The sequence below is a fragment of the Aythya fuligula genome, chromosome 25 (assembly GCF_009819795.1).
Source record: "Aythya fuligula isolate bAytFul2 chromosome 25, bAytFul2.pri, whole genome shotgun sequence".
Classification (NCBI taxonomy): Eukaryota; Metazoa; Chordata; class Aves; order Anseriformes; family Anatidae; genus Aythya; species Aythya fuligula.
Window position 1 is genome coordinate 4811427 of NC_045583.1, and position 17151 is coordinate 4828577.

The following is a 17151-nucleotide window of genomic DNA, read 5'->3' on the forward strand; positions in this document are numbered from 1 at the left end:
TGGGATACCGGGTCTGTGAACGTGGCAAAGCGGCCTTGAATTCCCCAGTTGTGTTTGCAGATAGCACTAAGGAGGAGACAGCACGGATCAAAACCTTGAGAATGAGAGAAGCAGAGCAAAAAGGAGGAGCTAACAGCTGTCCAAGGGAGGCAGCACCCTAGGTGGGAGTTTTGCAGATAGGAGGATGACAAGGTTAGAAGTTTGAGAGCTGCTCTGAAGGGAGACTGAGTCCACAAACAACTGGGTTCCTATGGTGTCCTGGGAGCCTACAGCACCTCAGCAACCTCACTGTGCCAGATGCTGTTTGACTGCTCAGGGAAAGGGAACAGGTTCAAAGTTAGACTGGATAAAGTCTTGTTATGCTGAATTTCCCAATTTACTATTTTGCTTTGGACTCAGTTCCCAGGCAAATTTACTGTTTTCTTAAAGAGCTAAAACTTGTCCTTGGAAGGAATAATGAGAAAGGAGCAACGTAAGCCCTGCTTTCTCAGCTGGAGGAATATGGGGGAGAAAAAAAAGAAACACGAGGTAAAATCACCCACAAAGCTTCAATAAACGTATATTTATCTTTAGTGTTGAAAACTGGGGGTGCTTCCCCCTTCAGTAGTACAAAGTCCAATGCCCACAGTGTGGTGTCATCTTCGTGTTTACACACACAGAAGTCCCACAGGCCAAACGATGGCTATGAGCGAGGTAGCGTGGAATAAATCCGACCTGTCACCCAGCACAAGAAGTGAAACCCAGTCGCAGCTGCACCAGTTGCTACAACGACATCCCACTCCGCTTCTTCGAGTCCTTCCGTGCAATGGGACTGAAGGACAAGATCTCCTTGTAAATATGCTCTTGAAAAACAGAACAAAATAATTGATTATCAGTAGCATGTCTGATTGTGGAGGACACAAATGAAACTTTGACCATTACATGTGCAGAGAGGAAGCATTCATCTGAAAAGATACGGCAGGTACAAGCTGAGGGAGGGAGTCAGACAAAGCAGAGAGGCAAAAAGAGGAGTGAAGAGAGAGGCAGAAGGGATCTTTGCTGAATACATAAAAGCAGCAGCAAGGAAAGGAAGATGTATGCCATCATTGAGGCATTAATGGGCAGTCGCAGCTAAGCCAGCCTTACTCAGCATGCTCACAGGAAACAGAGCAAGAGGCAGGAAAGTCCCATGCTAGACAGGGGCATGACTTCAAAGAAAAACTTCTTACTTTTCCACTCCTCTATCGAAAGCTTTTCATGTTCCAGAGAATCATCATAGGACTGTTGTGCTTCTGTCTCCTCCTCGATGTCTCGGAACTGTTCGAAATACGGGTGGGCCAATGCCTCTGTGGCCGTAAGGCGCTTTTCCACGTCCAGCTGCAACATCTTGTCAAGCAGGTCCACTGCTGTAGGAGGAGACAGGAACATGGCTAAGTGCATGCAGTGGAGAACGGGCATCCTGAGCATGAACCCTGAAAGTGATAGGACTAGTGTTTCCAGTAATACATTTCCAGACCTGAAAATGAAACAGATTCCTCAATCTGGCCTAGCATGGAGCTCCTGCCTGTGGTGATGCAAAATCTGCCAAACAGCAGCCTCGGGTAACTTACTAACAGAAGTGTAGGGGTAAATTGTATGGAAGTAACGAATTAGTCTTGGATAGGCCTTGCTGCATGGATGGAGCTGCAAGATCGTAAACAGCAAGCCAGTAATTTCAAGATATTTTTCAGTCACTTGCTTTCACTCTGACACCTGCAACTCAATATAGCCTTAGCATGAGTAATCTATATAGAAATCTATACATCCCTGGTAAACAGGAAGGTAGGAGACTCAGATACTGACTGCCTGTTAGCCCCACTCTGACTTGGTTTTAATAGCTTGATGCTTTCTTCTTCACACCTTTTAGAAGAGTTTTACTCTCATTTGTAATCTACTTGGGGAAAGAGCTACTTGTAGATCAATTTTTACAGTGAAAACTGCATGTTCCAGCTACCTGTCAAGTACCAAAAGGTACAGGTGTTCAACAGGCAGCTGTGATCTGAACTGTGCAATTCCCCCAGGAAGAAATTTTACTTGAGTGGACTTTGGGGCTCTCTCAGCACTTTATCAAAATCTGCAATGCCTTCTTGGATGTGGGGCTAGGGAAAAAAAAAAAAAAAAAAAAAAAAAAAAAAAAAAAAAAGCGCCTCATTCAAATATTCCTAATCATAATATCATCTGCTTTGCTACAAGCAATGAGCTCTTAAAGCCAGTATCAGCCAAAATTCATCCCAACTCTCATACCAAGTGCAGCTGAAGGTGTAGTTGAATACAATTACACACAACTGGTCTAATCCTGTAATTTGCATCCTGCAACCTAGACATCAAGTTTGTTAAGACAGCACACTCTTCTGGCTTGTTAATACAAGAGTCTGAAGTTCACCTCTTCCTTACAAGTTGTATGCTACAGACAGTGTCCTTTTAAAATTAAAAACCAAACCCGAACAAGTAGGTGGCCAGTAACAGACCACTGACACTGCAGTGCCAATAAAAATTTGTTTTGCTTTTAATTCATACATATTTGCCCTGGGGAGGGCAGCCTCCTGTGGGCACACAACCTGCAAGGGAGGAGGTAGTAAGAAGTTCTGAGAAAGAGGAGCAACTAAACTGCAGCTACGGCAGTCGGTCCAGCTCATTTCCAGCTGTGAAAACTTGTGAGAAATGCTCAAGATTACTTACCTTGGGGATTGGCTTTGGGGAAAAGCACAGATAAATCCTTCTTAGGCAATTTGGGAAGGGACTTGATATAACTCTTAGCCTGAAAGGGAAAGGAAAGCACAGCACATGCATTTACTGCAACTGGACACGTGTGAGTAAATGGGTGGTAAAATAGAGCTCCTGGGTCTCATTACTTAGAAGAAGAGAACAGCAAATTATCTCAGACGTCATTTCAGTGACCAGTTTGTGAGGAACAAAATTTTATCAACTGAGACACAGAAGTATTCATGCTTTAAGAGCAGCCAAGCTGGAGAACAGAGGAGGGATGCAGTTTGCTGGTGTGATAGGGACCTCACTTAGGAGCCCTGATGCCCAGCCCCTACAACCCGTACCAGTTCTTAATGCAAAGCACTAAAGTCAAATACATCAGATGCATCGCTAAGAAACATCATTGCTGTCAGGAGGAGAGATTGCTGTCTCTCCTGTTCACATGCCTGCTATAAAAGCAGCTCCTCTCCCCACCTCTGGCAGCAAGAGATGAACAGCCACACTGAACGTGCTTACCGCTTTGTCCTCCAGTTTCTCCACGAAGTCTTCTCCTGGATGCCCCGTTACTTTCAGGATCTGAGTCAGTTGATCCAGGTCTGGCAGGCTGTGTTAAAGATTATCTGACCTCTAGGAGCAAGCCCTGGACTCCACCCAGCAGCTCAGCCTGCAGACTGCATGCAGGAGCATCCCAGGACCAGCGACAGCTTTGGGCAGGTTGTGACACAAACCCAGCAAAGCCACACAAGCAAAGACTCATTACACTGGCAAAAAGAGCTCTTTTCCTGGGATGCAGTTTTCATCAACAAGGCGTTCTGGAACAATTCTGCCAAAGCCTATGCCCACAGGTTTGAGGGATATGCAAGGGCTGTGGGAATCAGCAGTTTAGGCTGCTGATGTACTGTGTATGTGGCCAGCACAGCGGTGTATTTCTAAGGGTGACTCTGCCCCTTCCCCTCCTATTCTCATCTCTGTTTTCCTCACCAAAAAGACTCCACTGGTCCCCTGTGATTACCTCTTAGTACACCAGGCCACCACCGATTTCCCTCAGTAGCCTCATTCATAAAAACCCTTTCACACATGCCAAGAATCATTGCCCCGAAGGGAAAAGGTTCAGTTTGAAAGGATACAATCTTTTCCTTTAAACAGCGTTTTCCCAGTCAGCATTTCTGCCATGATGCAACCGATAGACCAGATATCCACTGTTTGGGAAGAAAGAAAGAGAGAAAAGCAAAAAGAGAATGACAGTTTTTAGGAAGAAAGGATTACAGGAGCTGTTGCCTGCTTTTTCAGTTCTCAACAGTCACTGATTTCAATTTCACTCCCATTTTCCACCCTCCCTGGTCTTTTCTATGCTGCTAAAATCTTGGCTTTCATCATTTCCCACAGGCAATAGCTTTGGGAGTTGTGCAGCTGGGACTGTATGGCTGGAGCACAGCAGTGCTCCAGGGGACACTGATGATAAAGAGCAAAAACATTCTGGTGGATTATGTGAGATTTGACACGGGCATGACAGAGGGATCTTGGGATTTGTCACAAGACAGTCACACAGCTGAAGCAATGCAACTCACCTGTCTGGTTGTAATGCATCCAGTTCAGGATGACTTCTGGAGCTCTGTACCAGCGTGTAACCACATAGCCGGTCATCTCAGCATCAGCGTGTCTTGCCAAACCAAAGTCCAAGATCTGCAGTTCACCAAAGCAAGAGAAAGAAGGAAGGGCAGGAAAGAAAAAAAAAAAAAAAAAAAAAAAAAAAAAGGAATCCTACAGGCAACTGAGGATCTGCTTCTAAGAATAAATGAAGCAGATCCAATCAGATAATAATGAAGTTCTAACTACACCAAAACCACTCGTGGGATGGTTCAAAGAACTAACAGGTTTGTCTTAATTCCACTGTAAATTGCAAGCCAGCTGCAAAACCAGTTGTCCTGGGGAGACCCTGCGGAAAGGATCTCTGTCGTGTGCTACCGGGAAGGTCACTTCCTTTCTTGTAGCTTACGTCAATTTAAGAATCTCACAGAGTTTAGGCTTCTAGAACCTGAGGCCAAGGCATGCTCGCAGGCCATTACGACTCACCGTTTCCTATAAAAACACCCTGCAGCTGACAGGAGATGACCTCTCCCTCAGTACTGGAGATGAACATGGCTTGACCCAACCTTTACAGGCAACGGAGCCACTCCCTGTAATATACATTACAGAAAACACATGCTAGACCATCACACCAGTGAGCTGTAAGCAGTCCCTTCAGAGCACTACTGAAAATAATTTTGTCTAGAATCACAGCCACCACGTTTCAGGTCCTAGTCCATGGGAACCAAGAGGTAAGTGTGGTTGTATCCAGCTGTCCTTCAGGGATCGTTCACCTAACACAAGTGTTGCTCAGAAGTATTGAATTTACTTAGGAAGTCATTATGAACTTCAATGCAGCTGGAATTACAGTGACAGGATGTTCATTCCAAGTCTTGGGCCCTGATTCAGCAAGTTGCATAAGCAGGTGAGTATTTCCCACTGACTGCAACCACTGAGTAATGAGGTACCCTGAATCAAGCCTCAGGATGCAAGAGGAAACATGATGACGCCCAAATGCCAGGACTCCTGCTCGCAGAGCAGTTCCCCAGCAATCTGATATGCTACACGCTACAACGCGCTGCTTTTTCACCTACCTTTAGCTGGCAGTCTTCGTTCACAGCCAGGTTGCCTGGCTTCAGGTCCTAAAACAGACAAGAGCAGAATAATGCCGATGTTTTGATTTGCAACTCGTCAACACGAGCCTTAGTCAAACCTCGGTTCACTTTGGATAGCTTCCCATAACATCCCGAGTCCAATATCAACACAGCAAAGACAACATGCCTACTGTACAGGTTTATATTAAAGAGACTTTTTTCTGCTTTTTCCTGAAGCAGTTTTCATTCAAAAGCCATAAAATGCTTCACAGCTCATTAGAAAATACAGCATTTCCTCAAAATGCTGCACAGCTGAGAGCAAATACGAACAAGCACAGGGCACAGGAGGGAAAAAGAGGGAGGACGCTAGAGAGAACTTAGAGCAGATGAGGCTATTAATGCAACGATGTGCAGGAATTTGTTAGCTTTATGACCAAGCTGAGTTTCTCCTAAACAGACAAAATCAGAATAACAGTGCACATGAACTTACCCTGTGGATGATTCCGGCAGAATGAATATACTGCAATAAAAAGAGGAGCCACAATGTGATCAACTGCAGATAAGACTTTCTTTTCTCCCACAGAGAAATGAGAGCTACAAACAAGGACTTGCTGAGAGCACAGCCCTGGAACCTGCTGCAAGCCCCTGGCCCTCAGTGCATGACCCAAAATAAAACCTACAATCACAGGAGGAACAATGGCAGGTAGGAAAACGCCACCTGGCAGTGATCTGAAACCCACAGTGAATTTCTGACAGTATTTGCAGTTATATTGCTACTATAAAGAAGAGGCACAGAGAAGAAGGGGAGATATGGAGCAATAGTTCCTTACAGCAAGTAAACCAATAGCTTGAACTATCAAAACAAAAACATCAAGATTACAGATAGGAACATGTTCGGTAGATAACAAGAAAACTTCTGTTTTGAGTAATAATCCATGTGAAAAAATATTAAAATCAATCATTAAAACAAAATTGGAAATCACATTAGAGTTGCAAAAACTGACTTTGTGACTTTTATCACAACAGTTAAGCCTTTTGTATATTGTTTCCCCCCTTTATTTAAACTCAAGGTAACAGTGATCTGGGGAAAGGTGTTATTAGGGTGAATTCATTAGTGCCTTTAAACTGCTCTGGCTTTAGGGGAAGGGTATTACAGAGCGTAGTACTATTAAGATACTATCCCTACGTTTCAGGGTTTGAAGTGACTACTTTCTGTTCTCTCAGAGGCCCTTAAAAACAAGCACATTCCTCATTGTGTTGAACACAAAATCATTCCCTCCCTCTTCTCCACTGAGGGCCTATGTGGGAAATTCAGCAGAATCCCATTTGCTCCCAGCCCCTTTCTTTCTGTGCAGAGCTTTGCTAAGGGTTTTGGCAAGTCAGCGACGCAGCCGCTGCCACGGAGAAACCATCACAAGCTTTAACTGCTGCAGTTTCAATACCTGATTGACTAGTGTGAAAGAACAGTAATTTTGATTGATGTGTGCTGGAACAGGAGTAGTTCAATAGCAATTACCTGTTGTCAGTGCACGCAATAAAACCCCCAAGTCTTCCAAGACAGTGCTGGAAGGGGGGGGGTTATTATGGTCAGCCCAGAGTTGACACAGAGCAAGATCTACTTGTAGAGGAGCTGCAGCGAGTCACTGAATCTGCTGATGCCCCAGCCTTGTTGTCATTTCTCCAGACCCACCTACCTTCAACCCTTTCAGCATTTGGTAGACCAGGTACTGGATCTTTTCATCACTGAATTCATGTCCCATGATCTTTTGTAAATCTGTCCGCATGTATGGCATCACCAGGTAGCTAAAAGGCAGTAAGACAAGGCCCTAAGTCTAGAAGAAAAAACACAGGGAACCAGGCTAGCCTTGTTCTCACTTGTCTGTTTCCTGTGGCTGCATCTGACAGGAGCAGTTGGGACTATGGTCCTAGCTAACTAGCATAGCCTGTAGTGATGCTAGGATTTCCACCTGCTCTGAAAATTGCTCTTCTTCCCTCAAATCAGATACCTGACATCAAATAAAAACAAGGATCTTGCAAAACCTGAATAATCCTGAATTAGTTTACTTTAGACTTTAGCTGTTCAGTTCCAGATGGCCTTACACCATCTGGTAGCTGAAACATCTTGTTCAGCTTTAAAGAGTCTTGTAAAACGGCTGCGTTGGCTACCAAATTTATCTTTATAACATTCTTCGGCCGTGCCTTGGAAGACAACATCAAGGTTCCCTCAGCCTTTGGCCTGCCTGCTGAGGCTGCTAATTGGTTTCCAGTCCTCCAGCAGGAATTGCTCTGAGAAATGTCAGACAAATTTTGTGCAGGCTGCTAAATATCCAGCCATCGACTGCAAATCCAAACCCAGATGCACGCTGCTAGTGCCCAAGGATGGGGAAGTGAAAACAACTTAAGGACTCATCCAACCTGACTATCAACACTGAGGGAAATGGAACAACAACAAAAAAACTACTACACAAACAAAAAACACATCCAGAATCAAAGTGAAAAAAAAAAAAATCTGGAAATTCTCAGTTTAATTATCCCAGGGACTGATGAGCAATACTTCTCCCATCCTGACTCCAGCCTCTTAGTTAGCAGTCATGCAGCCAGAGCATTAGCACGGATCATGCCACATGTGATATGCCGTGGAATGTAATGCCTCAGTTACCCGTGTCAGTCTGTCTGTGGGGCATTCCCAGCTGTGAACATGGCATGTGATCTATTTATGTGGGGTTTTAGCCATAAGAACTGACCTGTGCTTTTGGTTCTCCTTGTTACTTGGGGATTACTTGGCTTTAGTCTGTCCCTTTTCAAATTGGTTTGTTGAACTGCACCTCAACACGATACGCTACTCTGCTGCTAAGCCTGCAGGTGTCTAGGGCAGTGATCGTGTCTAGACAGAGCCAACACAAACTGCACACTTACAAGTCCTGGAATCCGTGGTAGGAAGGAGCAGAGGTGAAGACATCAAGCAGCCCAATGACCTGATGGAGAAGAGAAGTCCAAATGTAAGCCTGGAAAGCATTTGCTGTGCACGTGGGATGCAGGTAGCAGCTCTGCACCGGCACATGCACGTCTGTGAGCACTGAGAGCTCTACGTGAGGAATCTGAGGATTCTTTGCGATGCTATGCAGCTACTTCTCTTCTTACTAATACTCAGGAGCACCCATTACACATCTGCTCAAGCCTGGTGCCGACTGGGCACGGTAGGCAAGCAGCAGTTAAGCCCTGAGACTGCCGGCACATGCCAACTTTTGAGACGTCTCAATCAAAACTAAGGTGCTGCCACCACAGAAGGCTTGCTCCAAAGTGGCAAGAAAGCTTCCCTTGCAGGAAGAAAAACAGCTACTTACGTTCTCATGTTGCATATGCTTCAGCAGCATGAGCTCTCTGTATGCTCTCTTGGCGAAGATCTCCGACTGGAAGGGGCGGCATAGCTTCTTGATGGCCACTTTTTCTCCTGTCTTCTTGTCTATGGCTGAACTGCAGCAGACGAATAAAAAACAGTTCTGACTATGCAAATGTGTCTTAACAAACATGTGTTTTAACAAGTTCCCTTCTAGCAAAGAGCTAATTCTGGACCTCAGAGAAAAACAGCAAAAAAAAGCCCCCTTGATCTTTCCGTGCTGGCAGAGGAATTCAGTGGAGCTCTCTGCACAGATTTTTCCACCGTATGACTTGGGTTTGCAGACCACAGCCTATGCTTTTTGGAGGACTATGCAGGATACCAAGCAAAGCATTAGTGGCCAGTCTTTACTCCCATTAACATTTCCTCTAACCTGCAGCAATGAGCTGCAGCTAACAGAGCAGTGAGAAGAAGGAAACACAAATAGTTAAAGGTCAGGATCGCTTCTAGTTCTGCCTTCTCCTTTACTAAGTCATGGAGATAAGGGAATAAAGCAATTTCCTCTTTGCCATCTGCTTGGAAGTTACTGTTAAAGGTACGTCAGCTTTCCTCACTGTTTTCTGGAGCAAAAGCAGGCTGTCACATGCTAAAAATGCAGGCTACTAGAATTAATTCCCCAGCACTAAAGATCTCTGATGCTCTACATATGCTTCCGTATAAAAGCAGGTCTGGCTGAAAACGAGATTCTGCTCATGAGCTCATGGAAACACGGTGCAAGAGCCATAGCAGGAGAGATGACGTTATTCTCTGATCACATTTACTGTCTGCAGCAGGGTTGGGTGATCCTGTGACACACGCTCTTCTTTTGGAGGCTCTGTAATCAGATTGCAAAGCAGGATCCGGATTTCAACAGATAAGGAGGGAGGAACATCCACAGGCTGTCTTCAGGATTCTTGGTGGTGTTTTCCAGGGACACAGAGGTGTCAGCACACCTTGGTGCCTCAGCCCCTCCTCAAGCCCTCCAAGAGACAACCAGATGAAGAAAGGGCTTTCTGTGCCAAACCTCACTGTGGGCTTTCCGGAGCAGTTTTGTAATTCCTTCTTCCATGGGGACACTGAAGGGCCATGAATTGGCATCCTCAGTTCCACAGCTTTTAGTGGCACAGCCCACACGAGTGCTGGCACCTTCCAGCTTTGCACACACCTCTCCCCTGTTTTTTTTTTTTTTTTTTCTTTTTTTTTCTTTTTTCCCTGAAGAGATGCTCAAGTCACCCCTACCATGGTCCCAGACAGCCAGGCTCCATCCACGGCTCCTTCCAGGCACTGTGAGGACCTGAGCCTAGAAAGGGCCGGTACCATAAGCAGAGATGACACTACCATGACCTCAAGGCCATCACTCAGAGGCAAGGCTTTCCGAGTGGCATAATCCAGAAAACACCACATAATAACGCAGTCAAATGGTGCATTCTGCTGGGTTTAGGGCAGACCAAGGAGAGGTGGAAATATCCTGCTCTGCCTAGTTTCCCCTTCAGTTTAATGCCAAGGAAGGGTTATTATTCCTTGGTGCAAACCTTGGCAGTCTGTTGAACAGCTTTCTCCGATTGTCAGCCCCAAGTAATCAGTTGTGGTGTGGCCTCCAGCGGTTCAGCTTATCAACAGCTCTCATCTAGCAGAGACAACATCTCTGGTACCATAAGGCAATCTTCCTGCTCATGGCCACTAAGGTCCCTTCCAGCTGCTCTCAGTTATTGGCGATGAGAGCAGACACATCCTCTGAGAGCTTCACTATGACTGTGATTTTGTCAGTCTATTCAGCTGGAAAAAGCAAAGGAAGTGCTGGAACAGCTACGCCAGGCAGCTTCGGCGCTGAAGATCACATAGGATATCTTGAGAGGGAAGGGGAGATTGTCTCACTGTCATTAGGACATCAGCAGGCGTTGGCAGAAATGGCAGCACAGTGTAAAAATTCTCCAAGAAGCAAGCGAATTAAGAGGAAAGGACTGAGACCTCACAGTCAGACACCTTCTGCAGATCCGAGGTGCTTTTCCTAACCCTGGAGCGCACATTCTGACCTGCTGTCCCCACATCTGCCCTACAGAGCACGTATCCAACCCCACCACTCAATGCAGGACAGCGTGAGTGCACTAGCTTCAGCCTGCCCCGTGTAAGCAGCGTTACTTTCACCCTCGCCACCAGGCAGAGCTAAGAGTTAATTCAGCTGACACGGCCGGGGTGAGCCCACAGCGTGCTTCCCAGCATCGGTTTAATGAGTAGCTGGAAGTGCAGGATGACGCCAAGGCCAACCTGGGGGCGAGGTCCCGCACAGGCCTGCAGGTGACGGTGACACCGCCGCATCCCTGGGACCCGGGGCGCAGCACGCCGTGCCCACGGCCACCGACGGGCAGAGCCAGGTCCCCACCTTGGCTGGGAAGAGCAGCGTTGGGGATGGCAAAAAACTCCTCCCACAATTACAAAATCGCTATAGATTTCAGCAGAATTAACGAGGGAAGAAACGAGCATTTGCTGGTTTTCCTGAATTAGCTCGAGGATGTGCAGAAGCTGGCTGCTCCAAAAATGCTGTGCTAGAAAAGCTTCCCAGCAATTCCCAGCAGAGGACAGCAAATCCTAACTCCACATGCGTCTTTGTACATGAATCAACACCAGTCCCACTCTGCCAAGCAGCGTCCATGCCGTAATAATGCCCCCCTCTCCCCTGGGTCTGTTTTAACACATCCATCCCTCCCTGAGATTCTTCACAGCAGCTGAGGTCCACACAGGGTCCAGTAAAAGATTTGTCTTACTGCTGTTTTTCTCTCCTTTCTTTTTTTTCTTTTTTTTTTTTTTTTTTTCCTAGTGGTCAAGGATTTGGAGGGATTTGTCTTCCTTTTTTCCCCTATGACTCACCCATTTTTATTTTCTTGTAGTCTTCCTGCTCTACTTTATTATAAAGACCAGAAAACACAGTGCAAATATAAAAAACTTCAAGTTCAGTCTTGCTGCTGGAGTTTGCTGGACTCATTTAAGTGTCTCAGAAGCCCACCTTGCACACGAACAGCAAAGTGGGAAGGAAACATCTGGTGCCTCTTTGCGTGCTGTGAAATAGGCAGCCAGGGGACAAAGCCAGAACTTAGGCCCCAGGGTTTTGGGATTCCTCCCAGGAGAGGCACTTTGCCCAACACCCAGGAGAGGGGACACACCTCCCGTTTTTTGTTTTTTTTTTTTTTTTTTTTTTAAACTCATCATGTTATGCAACAAAGGCTGCATTCAGATGCTATCAATGGGCTGCTTCAAGTTCAACCTTTCTAAAAGTCATCAGTCTCCTCCAATTCACCAGCACAAAGCAAGATCCGACTTCTGCTTGCTTTCACTATCGGCACCTTTGCCCATGTAATTAACAGTCGCTCAATAGCTCGCACTGCTCTCTTGTAGGATGAGGACTGCTATCGGCCAGGAAGGAAATCCCAGGCTGTTACTGATCCTGTTTTACAACGCTTTCTGTTTTATGAGCTCAAACTGGAAGCAGAACTGGGGGCTGTACCACCCAGCTGCTTTTCCCTGGGCAGACCAAAATCAGCTGCCTTGAACCACCACAGCCACCCCTGTCCCCGGAGGCTTGGTGCTTTGTTCCAGCACCCAACTCTTACCCTTTACAAACTGCTTTCAGAGACCTATTTTTTTTTGTTGTTGTTGTTTTTCCCTTTCTGCTGGACAGAAATCCTCCCTTAATCCAAGCTCAAGACCAAGGCGAGCCGAGGAGCTCCCTGACCCGAGGTCATACCCAGCCTGGCAGCCCTGCCTACCTGCTCCAGCTGCTGGGCGAGCGTCGCGTCCCGTCCCGCTCCCCCCACCTCTGAATGGATGCTGCAGAGGTGAGCTCGGGTTCAGACCTCTCCCCGCTGCCCACCTGGGGCAACCGCAGGAGGAAACAGGTCCATTTTCGTCCAGACAAACCACCTCCATCACGCATGCAAATGCCCTTCGTAATGGAGGGGTGCCCCTCAGCACCCCCTCTCTCCCCCCCCCGAGGGATGCTCCAAGCACCCCCTGCGCGCCCCTCGCTGCTCCCCACTCACCAGACGGAGCCGTAGGCCCCGGACCCCACCGGGTGGAGGGACGTGTATCTCCTGGGCAGCTCCCAGACGGTTTTGTTGAGTTCCTGTCTGTAAAAGCCTCGTCTCCTTGCGATGTTCATCGCCCGGCGGGTGCGGGACTGCCACCCCCCCAGAGTACTGGAATAGAGCGAGGCTTCTGGGGTGAGACAGGGACACCAAGGCCTTCGGTGCCGGTAAAAAAGGACTCTAGCGAGTTTCCTTCTCCGTGTTCAGCTGATGTGAGCGTGAAGGGACATGTCTTTCGGCCCTCCTCCCTCCGCCTCCACATCGGCTGCGATGAGGCATCAGGTTTCCAGACACGCCTCGGCCTTGTGCAGGTATTTCTGGACGCTCCTATCGGCGCGGGGAGCAGCGAGCCCCACGGCAGACACACCTCAGGCCAGGGCGCAGAGCCTCGCGCTCACCCGGTCTCGCCTCTCGTGCCAGGGCCTGGCGCAGCAGCCATCCGCCGGCACGCGCCGCCAAATGCCGTGGTGGGGCTCGGAGGGGGTCTCGTGAGATCACGGCTCCGATGAGTAAGGGCTTGCCGAGCCGGGGAATCCGGGGTCACGTTTGATGCGGAGGACAAGCCACAGCGCCTCGTCAGACGAGAGGGATGTTCTCTCCAGATGGACAGGGACAGCGCCAGGCTCGCGAAGAACAACCCCAGGGTGCTAAATCCACCGGAGAGTGAGGAGGTGATGGTGATTTTCTCCAAGCTCTCGGCTTGGTTTCCCAGCAGATGAAGGCTGGCTGAGCTCCACCTCCATCCAGGTGACCGCAGCAAGGAGGTACAGGAACCATTCTGAGACCTGCAGGTGCCTGAGGCTCGGCTGGGTCTGGTTTCCTTCCCTGCGGCAGGTCTGACCCCATCCCAGGTGCCCCCAGACAGCACAAAACCCAACTTTGCTCCTTCCTGCAGTGACAGCAGTAAACACAGGCAGCCTACACCAGGTCATCCCCTCCTGGTAAGCAGGGAGTGCCTCCACGCTCTGCTTGGACTTTAGATGCCCAAGTGGGGCTGTAAAGGTGCATCCTGCACACAGAGGAAGTGACTAAGGGGTGCCCTAACGAGCCAGCCCAGCCGCTCACCGTGCTGGACCCTGCCAGCCCTCAGCCCTGCTCACATCTACCAGCTCAGTGCCTGCCATCCGTAAAGGTGGCCCTGCTTTGAGTGCATCTGTGCAGCGGGACTACGATCTGCTAATAGGAATCACAGAAAATGCACCATAAAGGTTTTAGGGAGGATTCATTTTACCTGGTTACAGGTAACAGCAACCACAGCAACTGCTGTAACACCTTAGAGCTGGCCCTTATGTTCTTCAGATAGCCATGGTAAGGTCTGCAGCTTTATTAAACAAACCAGGGGCAGGGTGTTGGTAGTGTTTTAGCTTTGCTTATGCATGCACATGCAAATAAATCCGGCTATAGCAACAGTATGGTAAGGAAATAAAACAAAGATTGGCTTGGTTCTATAAATACACCTGTGAGCAAGAGGTGTTACAGCAGAAACTGCTGGTACATAAGCAAACATGCAACTCATTTGTAATTTCATGAGCACAGAACTCTTGCTCAACTATGCATGCACACATAACTAATCAGCACGCAATTAAGGAGTTCTAAATATCTAAGACATGTCTCGGCTGTAGTAGGATGAATTAATTTAAGTGACCAACTCAAATCAAATAGGAAACCTTAAGGCGTTAGATTAGGAAACCTTAACTCATTAGATTTTGTAGGTGGAACTTCCTTATTTTTTCCCCAGTTCACCTCCCACTGATTTTAGTATCTGTTGTTAACGAGGCTGTATTGTAACTGAGCACACTCAGGAATTAGGGTTCTGGATCCCCCCACCCCCACCACACAGCTCTGGAACAGGGGAGCGTCCAAGAGGTGGATGCCAGCTACCTGCCCTGGATCAACACACACCACCTTGTTTTATCAAGGCCTGAGAACTTCAGGTACTGAGGCTTTCATTAGCGTGACGAACACTGTTTTATTCAATCATTTCTCTCATCGTCCTGATTGAATTATAGCACTGGTAAGCAACAGAAGTCAGAAAATCTGTGTTAAGGAGAGCCAGGATGCTCCTGCTGCCATAAAAACCCTTCCACCACCAGCTAGATGATAGCTGAAGAGCAAAACAAACAAAAATCCCAAGCAAGTAAATGGCAAAAAACTGTAAACCAGTGCTACTGGGAAAAGGTCCCAGGTTCAGGCAAGTAGCAGGGCACTTGTTTATTGTGTTCAGTAAGAGCTTCCCTACGCTAAACAGAAAAATTTGTACTGTGTCCAGTACTCACGGTCAGACTCTAGGCTAGTTCTGTATCAGAGAAGTCACTTGGGAGAACTACGGATGCACAAGCCTCGTGTCAACAGCGTTGGTCAACAGTTACACAACCTTGCCCCCCGCCCTTTCCTCCCCCCCCAGTCCTGTATGACACGAGGGATAAATTCATCCCTTGCTAGAACTGTTTAGTACAAGAGGTTTGAAGTACCATCAGTGCAATAAATCTGAAAAATAGGTTTTATTTTTAACCAGTGGTATTGTGACATCTTATCTGGCATAACCAATTACAGCAAAATTCATGGATAGAAACAAAATAGCGGATCTCTTCTTTGAAGTGCATCCTCCTGTTCAGTCCCCAGGCAGCTGAACAGCATTGCACTGCAGGTAGGGAGTGCATGCCACTTGGGCTCCCCTTAGAGTACGGACTTTGAATGAAACATTCCCACTCACACACACGCACAGACACACACGCGCACACACAATGTCTATATTTTTTTTAAAAATCTTTAGCAATATTTCCGCATGGAATCACACTGTAGCATCTACACATAAAATGGCTGATAAAAATAATCTTGCTGTAGGTTTACAGAGTATATCTACATTTTTCATTTGAATACCTGGACTGCCGGTCCAGCAGAAAAGGGAGGTTTTCTGTCTTGATTTTGTTGGTCTAAGGAGAGTTTTACCCCAGAGCATGGCGTAACTCTCTGTTCATCTCACCCCAGACTTTATGAAGTATTTGACCTGAAGAGATCACTGGAAAGTGACCTGAAGAGATCACTGGAAAGTAGCCTAGGAGGAATTGATGGCTTTATTTTTCGTGTCCCATCCCTTTGTGCTGCCTCTTCAAACATGTGGTAAAAACACTACAAACAGTTCCTCTCCATCCCATAGGTAACAAGAATACAAAATACTGCAAAAGCCCTTCTCACATACACGGGTATGCTGTCTGCACAGGATGCCTGCAACAGATAAATGTCTTAAAAAGGTCTCCTCCACAAGTCCTAAAATTGGGCTCCTGAGCTCCCCAGGTATAGTTCTAGCACATAAAAATGCTGAGAAACCTCCCTACTGCCAGTAGCTAACTCTGGGCATTAAATTCATGCAGAGACCTGTAAAATACAAAATATTTGAACCACGTTTGTATTCAAACATACTCCTTTTTCCTGTTTCCTCAAGCAGAGTTCGACCTGCTAAAAAACAGCCAAGAAGCTCTTATCAGAGATGGTAAAATTTCCTCTAGTAAATGTTAGTTTTATATATATAAATACTTATATTTATAGATATAGACAGTGAAAGGGAGATTGTGGTTTTATGCATGCTTATTTCTTTGCTTTGGATTCCAACATTTGTAGGAAAAATTCTTTTCAGGAAATAACTTAAATTCTGGCACAAGATGCCATAGTTGTTTCTTTGAAGAACATTTTTTTACACTTGATCTCACAAGAAACCTTCCATCCCAATCTCTCCTCCTCTGAAATCAGATCAGAACTAAAGAAAAAGGTGCGTGTTTTTGTGCCGTATATTTTATCCTTTTCTCACCAAAGCCTCCACCGCGGCAGGTATTTCACACCGAGCTGCAACACAAGAGGAAGGATGCTGTGATTTCATGGCACTGGCTGAGGTACTCAGTGAAACTGTTCACTGATGATTTAACTGCCCCAGTGCCATCCCCAAGAAGTAACAAAAAGTAAGCAGCTCTACATGCACATACAGCTACGACATGCAAGAACATCCAATCCCACCTTTCACAGAACAAGATACACAACATGTGGCTAGCAAGAATCTTCTCCAGCCTCTGTCTCCTGAGAACTAACGCTGGGAAGCCTCAGAACGAGAAGAGGGGAAGAGGCAAAAACACAGAATACCCAATCCAAGGCAAGATGCTGTTGCCTCAGAAAGTTATTTCCTGAATACATAGAGCTCATGCCTGGCTATCTGGGAGCCTTCACCCTGAAAAACAGCAGGGTCAGATTTTCCACTCCAGACTTTCTTTCCCCTCATTCCCCATTCACTTAAGGCACAAACTTATTTACAGTTTCAAACAAA

The 17151-nt window shown here is 46.8% G+C and overlaps 1 protein-coding gene across 1 annotated transcript in view; it reads right to left on the reverse strand.

The window, feature by feature from the left end:
* Positions 1–562: 562 nt before the first annotated feature.
* MAPK14 (mitogen-activated protein kinase 14) overlaps positions 563–17151 on the reverse strand; it is a 40598-nt gene continuing 24009 nt past the window's right edge. Inside the window, exons 13-23 of the mRNA XM_032203023.1 lie at positions 8729–8951; positions 8301–8359; positions 7079–7187; positions 5875–5904; positions 5385–5432; positions 4293–4407; positions 3852–3923; positions 3241–3320; positions 2698–2776; positions 1209–1385; positions 563–842 (exon numbers count right to left, since the gene is read on the reverse strand). Coding sequence (XP_032058914.1) covers positions 763–842; positions 1209–1385; positions 2698–2776; positions 3241–3320; positions 3852–3923; positions 4293–4407; positions 5385–5432; positions 5875–5904; positions 7079–7187; positions 8301–8359; positions 8729–8951 — 1072 coding nt within the window. The 3' untranslated portion in view covers positions 563–762. The remainder of the gene's footprint in view (positions 843–1208; positions 1386–2697; positions 2777–3240; positions 3321–3851; positions 3924–4292; positions 4408–5384; positions 5433–5874; positions 5905–7078; positions 7188–8300; positions 8360–8728; positions 8952–17151) is intronic.